We start from the raw sequence: 8,958 nt of genomic DNA, 5'->3' as shown, positions 1-8,958 counted from the left end.
TCCAGAGCCGTTGATCCGGAGCCTTTGATTCGTCGCCGGCTCCGGGGCTGTTTGTACGGAGCCAGCTCCGGAACTGTGGTGCGCTTCAAAACACCCATCCCTATTCGGCAGTAACATTATGCCAAAAGTATGAATGTGTTGCGCAGCGACCACATCGAAGGTGGCTGTTTGAATTTATAATTAAAATTTATATTTTGTTCTTAGTAGGCTATGATAGCTTGTAATTTAGATTATAAAAGGAGGAAATAATTATAATAAATCAGTCTTACACCAGCATTTGATGAGTGCGTTTCTCTGTTTGGTGTTAAGATTCTCCCGGGTGAAGCTTTGGGCGAATACGATTGCCTTCTCGACAACGCTTAACGAAATCAGTAGCGGCGCTACCACGGAATATACCTCCCAATTTACATTGGAAAAGAGGTAACATTTTTGATTGAAACAAATATTGATAGGATTTTTAAAATTCTTATTTTACAACGATATGTTCTAAAACATTATTGTGACCTTATGAGACAATTTTTATTCAAATTTGACAAGTAATTCAAAAGATATACGCTTTTAACTATGAAAAACATAATTCTTCCATACAAAATGTATGGCCTACCCGGGTAGGCGGTTGTACATGTGAAGGGTATATAAACTTAAATAACTTAAAAAAATATTTGAACATATTTGATATTTTTATATTTTGCACATGGGTAGAAAACATCTTTTCTGAGGCATTTTTAAAATTTGAAATCGATACGATTTTTTAATTCAAAGTAATTTTGGAATAAAGATGCAAGACTTACCCGGGTAGGCGGTTGTACACATGACGGTTAAACTAAACCATTCGTATTGCCAGGTCTGATATATGGTTTTCTCTGCCCAATTTACCATGTTCTTTCTCGACAAAGGTTCTTTTCTTGTTCATGGTTCTGTTTGCTGCCTCGTTTGCTGCCTCGTCTGCGTCTTCGTTCCCTTTTATTCTACAGCGTCGGGGAATCGAACAAAAGATTGTTGATGTGGAGGCCGGAAGCTTTTCCAGTTTCTGAATATACGGGTCTTTGGAGTTTCCGCGCTCAAGCGCTGCCAATACACTAGCGCTGTTGTCTGTAAAAATCGTTAGGTTTGGTGAAAATTGTTGCTTCTTGTGTGGCAATAATTATGGCAAGCGCTTCTGCTGAAAAGATGCTGGTGTGGTTCGGTAGTTTAACCTTCATTTCTATAACCACCTACCCGGGTATGTTTAGCTTATTCTTTTTATGATAACTTTTTATTGGATTATCGAATCGATCCAAAAAAATTAGAATGCCTAGAGAAACATGTTTTAAAAAAGTGGTAAAAAATTCAGAATTTTTTATTTTTTTAAATGTGCTTTAAAAAATAAAATCAACTTTTACCCCTTACTTCTATAACCACCTACCCGGGTAGGTAATACATACAATAAAGGATTTTGGTTTCGATTAGTCGCTAATTTTGTAATGATAGGTATAGCAATGCATGTAGTTATATTTATAAAATCTTTTTCAAAAGTTTTATAGCTCTTAATATTCTTCTAAAGCCACATAGATTGAAATGATTGCCCCGTCAGTCGGGAAGACATGGCGGTGTATTAGTGTCAGTTCATCTAATTGCTATGCAATCAATTTATGTAACTAAAAGCCATACTTCATAAATTTATAACATAAAAAGAAGTATTGTTATTATAGCTGCATAGACTAAGTTAAATACGACATTTTTTTACCAATAAAAATACGAATTCCCTTCTAAAATGTATTACCTGCCCAGATAGGTGGTCACATAAAGATGAGGGTCTATTTTTGGTCATAGAAACGAAGGTTAATGGAACTTCTCTTCTTCTTCTTCTTTGGCACAACAACCGTTTTCGGTCAAAGTCTGTCTGTACCCACTGGTGAAGTGAGCTTGGCTTTCACTGACTTATTGCTACCATAGCAGGATACCTACGTATGGGGGCACGGTTTATTCGGGACTTGAACCCATGACGGGCATGTTGTTACGTCGTACGAGTTGACGACTGTACCACCAGACCGGCCCAGTTTAATGGAACATGTATCGTTTATTGATATGAGTCCACATCATGCCCTATTTTCGGCGACGGATCCATCGGTGTAGATATGATGGTGATTTTTGTATCTACCATCCCAAATAGCCCTCAACTCTGGGGCTGTGTTGGTCCCATAGCCTATCTCCATGTCGTGATTGTTTTGCAATTTGTGGTATTCGTGTGTGATGATATGTGATAAAGGTAGCTGGAATGATTTTTGGTGCGTTCCCACGATTTTTTGATCGTATCCCAGTGGTTTTTGGTTCGGTCCCATAATTTATTGGTGTTTTCCGATTGGATATCAATACAATTGAACCAAAAAATTCTGGGAAATTGTGGGAATGCACCAAAAAAATATGGGAACCCACCTAAAATTGATGCAAACCAACCAATAAATCGTGGGAAACCCTGTAATGGCAAACATGTAATATTTTACATTTCCCCATACATTTCCCGTTTTAATTGTCCATTTTTGTAGGCCATTCATTCCGGACTGGAGTTCTTTCCTACATTCGGTTACAGATTTGGACATGGTTACTAATGTGACATCATCTGCATATAGGAAATGGCTTACAAATAAGAATGTTAGATTTTAAGTTTTAGAATTAATCAACCGATCAAAGAAGGCGAATGAGGCCAATTGGCTCAAAGTCTCTATAGAAAAGTAAAGAAGTTTCGCACTGACGACAATCAAGTGATCGCTCCAGTGCTAAAGCAGGTAACGTTCCGAACACTTTTAACTAGTGGTGGGAGCTCGCAATCGGACCTATCCGATTCCGATTCCGTGCTTGGAATTAATTCCAAAACCGATTCCGATGCTGGAATCGATGCCGATTCCAGAGTCGATTCCGGAGCCGATTCCGGATCCGATTACGAAGCTGATTCCGAAGCTGATTCCGGGGCCGATTTTTGGAGTTGACTCCGGAACTGATTCCGGAGTTGACTCCGGAGCCGATTCCCGAGTCGGCTCCGGAATTGATTCCGCAATCAGAATCGGCTCCGGAATCGGAATTGTCCTGGGAATCGCAATTTGCCCCGATAAGGGAATCATAATTGACTCTAGAATTAGAATTAGCTCCAGAATGTGAATTAGTTCTTGAATTGAAAAAAGATGTTTTAGAATCGCAATCAATCCGAGAATCTCTATGAGAATGGATCTTGTTGGTACCGTGCGTACACACAGAAAGAAGCAGAAGTTCATACTCTTGTTTGTAGAATCCGAGGGACATGCACACCAAACCATTAAGAAAAATCAAGCTAACTCAACATCGAAATACAGCTGGCGTGATACCTACAAGGGCGATTTTTGGAAAAGAATATAATGAAATAAAAGAAAGACTAGTAGGGTCAATGTTAGTGTTGGGTAAATTTTATTCAGATTCATGAATCGTAATGAATCTTTTCAATGATTCATTGAATCTTTTTACGTTCGCCGTGTAATATTGTGGCCGGATAAGTATATACGACACAACGTAAATTACATTAAAATAAAGAACTAAGTTTATTCAGCCTGGAAGTGTCACCACACCACACTCTTCATCCCGATCGTGTAACGAGTAACGATCTTCTCCGATCGGGACGAATCTCTCGCTAAGGACACTCGTGCCCATGAACCGGCGAGAGAAACATCTCGCGGAGAGTGCGCGTGAGCGCCCTGCACGTACGCACCCAACAAATCTGAATCTCGATAGGAAAGATTCATGAATCTCAAAGATGCATGAATCTCGAAAGATCGCCGCTCCAAGCACATGAGCATCCGCAGCACATTCTTCCAGCATTCACGCCGCCATAGTTACACCTGGAGACACCCAAGTGGTGATTCAAAGTCCCAAATCGACCATGTATTGATTGAATGTCTTCATTCTCGGATATTATCAACGTCAAAACGTATAGAGGCGGAAACGTCGACTCGGACCATTTCCTGGTCATGCTAAAGCAAATGCATTAGCTGATCGTGAGGAGTGGAAGCTGGGTGTTATTCACACAGTCTACAAAAAGGCTGACGACAGGCTGGATTGTTCGAATTTCCGAGCCATCACAGTCCTGAATGCTGCTTACAAGATCCTGTCCTAGATCCTGTTCTGCAGTCTTGCGACTACTAATTTTGTCGGCAACTACCCAGCTGGGTTTGTTGGAGGCAAATCCCACCCCTCCCTACCCATTGAATTTTCACAACGACATTAAAAATGTTTTAAAAGTGGTTTCGGGTTTGATCCGACGATCAAAACTTCCGACAACGTCATCAGCAGCGAAATCCGGAGACGCATTGTGCAGGGGAATCGTGCATACTATGGGCTTCACCGGCTGCTGAGATCCAGAAGACTTCGATCCCGCACGAAATGTGAGCCCGATGGTCCTCTACGGACTCGAATCCTGGATCATCCGAGCGGAGGATGCAAACGCTCTGAGCGACGCATCCTCCGGATTATCTTTGGCGGTGTGTTCGAGCATGAAGCGTGGAGGAGAAGGATAAACCACGAGCTTGCTGAGCTGTACGGTAAACCGTGCTTTCTGACGGTGACGAAGGCTGGCGGGATACATTGACTGTTTGAGGCATGTTATGAGGATGCCGGACTCATGCCCCACCAAGAAGGTGTTCGACAGCGATCCCCAGTTCGGCACAGGAGAGTACAGCGATCTCGATGGCTGAATCAGGTGAAACAACACCTGTCGGAAATCGGGTGTGTGCATGGATGGGAGGCTGCAGCCAACAAGACAGAGAGAGAAAGAGAGAGAGAGAGAGAGAGAGAGAGAGAGAGAGAGAGAGAGAGAGAGAGAGAGAGAGAGAGAGAGAGAGAGAGAGAGAGAGAGAGAGAGAGAGAGAGAGAGAGAGACGGGTACGATGCTTGAATACGATTAACGACATCCCTAGACCGAGAAGCTTAAATCTATGCCAGTGGCACATTTTCTCAATATGTCAACATTGTTTGTTCTGTCTTGCTGTGCCAGTTTTCCAGAAATTTCTAAATTTTTAGAAATTCACCTTTCTGGAAAGCTGCATGAGATGAGCTTCAGAGATTTTTTCACAGATTCGTTTCGAGATTCGAATCACTCATCACTGATTGATCATTGCGAAAAAATAACACGAAGTACGTGAGGAGACGGAAAGACAAGGTAAATAAATATTAAGAACTGTTAGCTTTTTATTTTAGTATTTATTCCATTTTACATTCGCCTCGCCATGGGCCGATCTGCTAAAACATACATTCATCATCTATCGACTCTAAAAACTTGATCAAACAATAGTGGCTACATGCTAGATACGTACCTTTTCTACGTGTATTATACGCCTAGAAACTAGTGCCATTTTGTTTAAAGACTGTTCGCTAACTTTCTGCTGCAGTAAGACGTGCAAATATAACAACAGAGTAATCATACTAACTAATCCATTAGAATACGATTGATAGCGCTGCCAATGTTTCCTTTTTTTCGTGTTGTTTTTTTTTTCTTCTTTCCCTTATCTCTTCCCTTTAATTCTAAATTGAATGCTTTGCCTGTTAGCTGCACGCAAACCTTCACATCTTAGTTCACTAAAAACACATACACGATATCTAATGAAGGGACTAAATGAACCGCAGCATGAACGAACAAGCAGATAAGAGCGGTGCGCTGCCACGAAGCGAAAAGTTTACGATAAAATACAGGTATATATGTATAAATGGTGCACTTTTGCTCTCCCATTCAAATATAAAGGATAACTAATATGAAACGATTATTTCCTAACACACGGCGCGCGACACTTTGCAATAAAGGGCATATAAAAACAAAACAAAACAAAACCTACATACTACATACGGCAAATGTGTGTGTTTGTGTGCTTGTATGTATGTATCATTTGTGGCAAATATAAATGAAGTTCCTTCTTGGTGTACACAATAATGAAGGGGTCTTCCTTACTTGGCTAAACAACGGGGAAGAAACCCGAAACCACTTTTAAAACATTTTTAACGTCTGATTTCTGATTTCTGCTCTACCTTTTCCCTCTCCTCCTTCTAACTCGAGTTTTTCGACTTCTTTTTAGAAAATATTCTAAAAACTCCCTTCTTATCTTTGCCGCTTCCCTCCTTGCCACCCTTAATGAAGCTAGCTTCACTTTCGCTAGAACTTTCGGCCGAATGGTGCCGTCCGCCAGTGCCGCTGCCGGAAACGAGTAGACCAAAGTCCTGACCCATCGACGTGCTGCTGCCGCCACCGCTCGCGCTGCTGCCGGTACCAGTGTTGTTGTTGTTGTTGCTTGCGGGAGGCAGCGAGGTCGGTCGCGTAGAGTCGAATCTAGTCTGACCCCAGCCTGTAGGGAAGTGGGGGAAAGAATGTGTGGATCAGATGGGTTGGCAAGCATAGAACGAAATAATGAACTTAGTCCACCACCGAGCAGAACTGCCAAAGACCTAATGATAGTATCGGTTATCGTTTCTTATATATTGTGATGGAAGTCGACCAGCTGCTACAGATTGGTTCAAATCCCCGTAGCCAAGACGTCTACTATCCCGGATCCCGGAACAATCGATGTATGCCCTAAGTTTATACCCTAACAAATAGTAAGCTACATTACATCGAACAAACAAATAAAAAAGGTTCTTCTTAACACGGGTTTTCTTATAGACCGGCGATGAAGCATCATTAGAATTGAATTGAAAAAGAAGCTTAATTCATTTTTTTATTGCAAGCATGCATCAAGAGCTGAGTTAAAAATTTAAAACACGCTCATGATCATGATCACCAACACACTCCGCAAATATATAAACAAGTCGGAAAAAATAATACACTGTATCGAAATCGAATGTGTTAAATGTTCAACTAAAGACAACCACCCTTTGGAATCAAACCAAAATGTATCCCACTAGTTAAAATACGTCCGAACAATTAGAACGAGAAACACCAGGTTAGCAATTAGGAAGAGACTGTTTACAACCAAAGAACTCACAACAAGCAACCAAGACCGAACTTAAGTAGGGTAGTAGGGTGGTAGTAGGGAGGGATTGGGGTTAGAACATTGTTAGCAACAAATGAGCCAAGTAGGAAGGATCAGGTGAATCGTTATGCATTTGCTGCAGTACCGGTGCTGAAGCCGTCCAGGTTGATACTGTTGCCAAAGGTGTTGCTGCTGTTGCTATTCATATTCATATGAGGGGGCTGTGATGGTGGTGCCATGTTTCCCTGCACATGATGATGCGGATAGTTGTGATGATGGCCATGTTTGCCACCGTTGCCATTGTTGTGATACACCGGATGGTCACTGTTTGTACTGCCGCCGGATCCATTGCCGGCCGTCGGTTGCGTAGGCACCATTGGATGATGCCACGTCGTACGGGAGGTCCCATTGTTTCCGACCGACGCAGTCGACGGTACACGTTGGGGCGAGGAATTGCTTCCACCCTGTTGTTGTTGTTGTTGTTGTTGTTGTTCGCGTCGAATGAACTGATCAATTTGTTGCTTTTGATGCGGTTGCTGCTGTGAGTGAGGCTGGAAGGTTGATGTCCCCGTAGATGATGGCGTTTGGTAGTGTTGTTGTTGTTGCTGCTGCTGGTGCTGCTGGTGCTGGTGCTGCATCGAATGCTGATAACCTGACGGTGGCTTTAGCGGTGTAAACGTGCTCAGCGGTGGCGATGTTGCTGGGAGAGGTGGAACTGAATATTCTACAGCACCAAGAACGCCATTCGATGTAGGGGAATGTGGGATGATATTGGTTTCGTTTTTCCAAGGATTGGGACAAACATACACGGTTGGGTTTTTTTGTGGCAGGAAAGGGGTAAGACACATAGATTAGCAACATATAACATACAATTGACACATAGTGCACTTTCTGCCCATTTACTTTAAATTAAAGAGAGCGTGTATAAGCGTGAAATTGAAAGAAATTTTGTGTGGTCTGTGTGGAACGAACCGTGGAACCCCGAAATTTTGCTGCACGCGCGAACAAATCAACATAATGTAATGTCAACATTTAGCTAGCTTTAAGATATCGCGCGTAGATTGCAACTGTTCGCTAACAATATCTCTTGCGACAAAGATCAAACTAGATAGTTTACGGCAACTTTTATGCGGCTCCCTTCTTCCCTGTACGAAGGATTACATGCTACTCCACCTACCTGACGTGCGTATTTCACTGTTGCGCAACCACACATCCTCGCCAGGCACGTTACCATTTTGCGATCCAGCTTGAGGAGGCTTGTTGGGCATCGCTCCGGGTTGTAATGAATAAGGTCGATTTACACCGGTAAGGTTGGCATTATCGTAATCTGAAATGTACGTAACAAACGAATACATTATGCACGGTTCGATTGTTCTCTGCAAGAGTGACATTTTAATTAAAGCTACTCACCGCTTCCGTTCGGACTACTGGTAGTGCCTGCCTTGGAACGCATCTGCACTGAACCGTTATTGTTCAACACATTGTCCGAACTAGATTGGCGTTGCGGAACCGGCGGAGGCATACCACGCGGCGGGATCGGTGGCTTATCGGCTAATCCAAACACTTCCGGCATTGCTGGCCCTGGTGATGTTGGTGAAGGCAGATTGGTATACTGCTGTTGGCCGGAAGATAAACGTTGATGCTAAAGCGAGAAAGAGCAATTAGATTCGCCTCCACAGATTCCAGCCCACAAATAGGAACTAAGAGCGCCAAGCGCCGCCGTTCGTTATCTACCTGTAGCTCCTGCTCGCGTAATTCTTTCTGTTTCTGCAAAAAGTTGGTCTGCGGTGTGTGGAAGCTACCGTTACTACCCGATCCTGATTTGGCACTGTTTAGCGAAGTCCGTGAATCCCGACGCTGACTATCCGGCGATGACGTGCGTGAGCTTATCGACGACGCAGCATCACTTCGATCGGGCGTTGGGGATTGGGCGGAGCTGATCGACTTCATGTCCGGCGCACTGTTGTTTTGCTACAATAGAAGAAGGGAAACAAATGTA

At 42.8% G+C, this 8,958-nt stretch overlaps 1 protein-coding gene across 5 annotated transcripts in view; it reads right to left on the bottom strand.

Annotated features, from left to right (window-relative positions):
- Positions 1-5,166: 5,166 nt before the first annotated feature.
- Positions 5,167-8,958, bottom strand: part of LOC121589606 (spectrin beta chain, non-erythrocytic 1) — a 51,631-nt gene continuing 47,839 nt past the window's right edge. For 4 of the 5 annotated variants that reach the window (XM_041908668.1, XM_041908667.1, XM_041908665.1 and 1 more), the window contains 5 exons: positions 8,694-8,930; positions 8,370-8,601; positions 8,137-8,286; positions 7,105-7,683; positions 5,167-6,335 (listed from right to left, as the gene is read on the bottom strand). In XM_041908668.1, coding sequence (XP_041764602.1) covers positions 6,040-6,335; positions 7,105-7,683; positions 8,137-8,286; positions 8,370-8,601; positions 8,694-8,930 — 1,494 coding nt within the window. In that variant the 3' untranslated portion in view covers positions 5,167-6,039. The remainder of the gene's footprint in view (positions 6,336-7,104; positions 7,684-8,136; positions 8,287-8,369; positions 8,602-8,693; positions 8,931-8,958) is intronic. The other variant, XM_041908669.1, reaches the window with a different exon arrangement.

This window comes from Anopheles merus, chromosome 2R (genome assembly GCF_017562075.2).
Source record: "Anopheles merus strain MAF chromosome 2R, AmerM5.1, whole genome shotgun sequence".
Taxonomy (NCBI): domain Eukaryota; kingdom Metazoa; phylum Arthropoda; class Insecta; order Diptera; family Culicidae; genus Anopheles; species Anopheles merus.
This window is presented reverse-complemented; position numbering and strand designations above follow the sequence as displayed.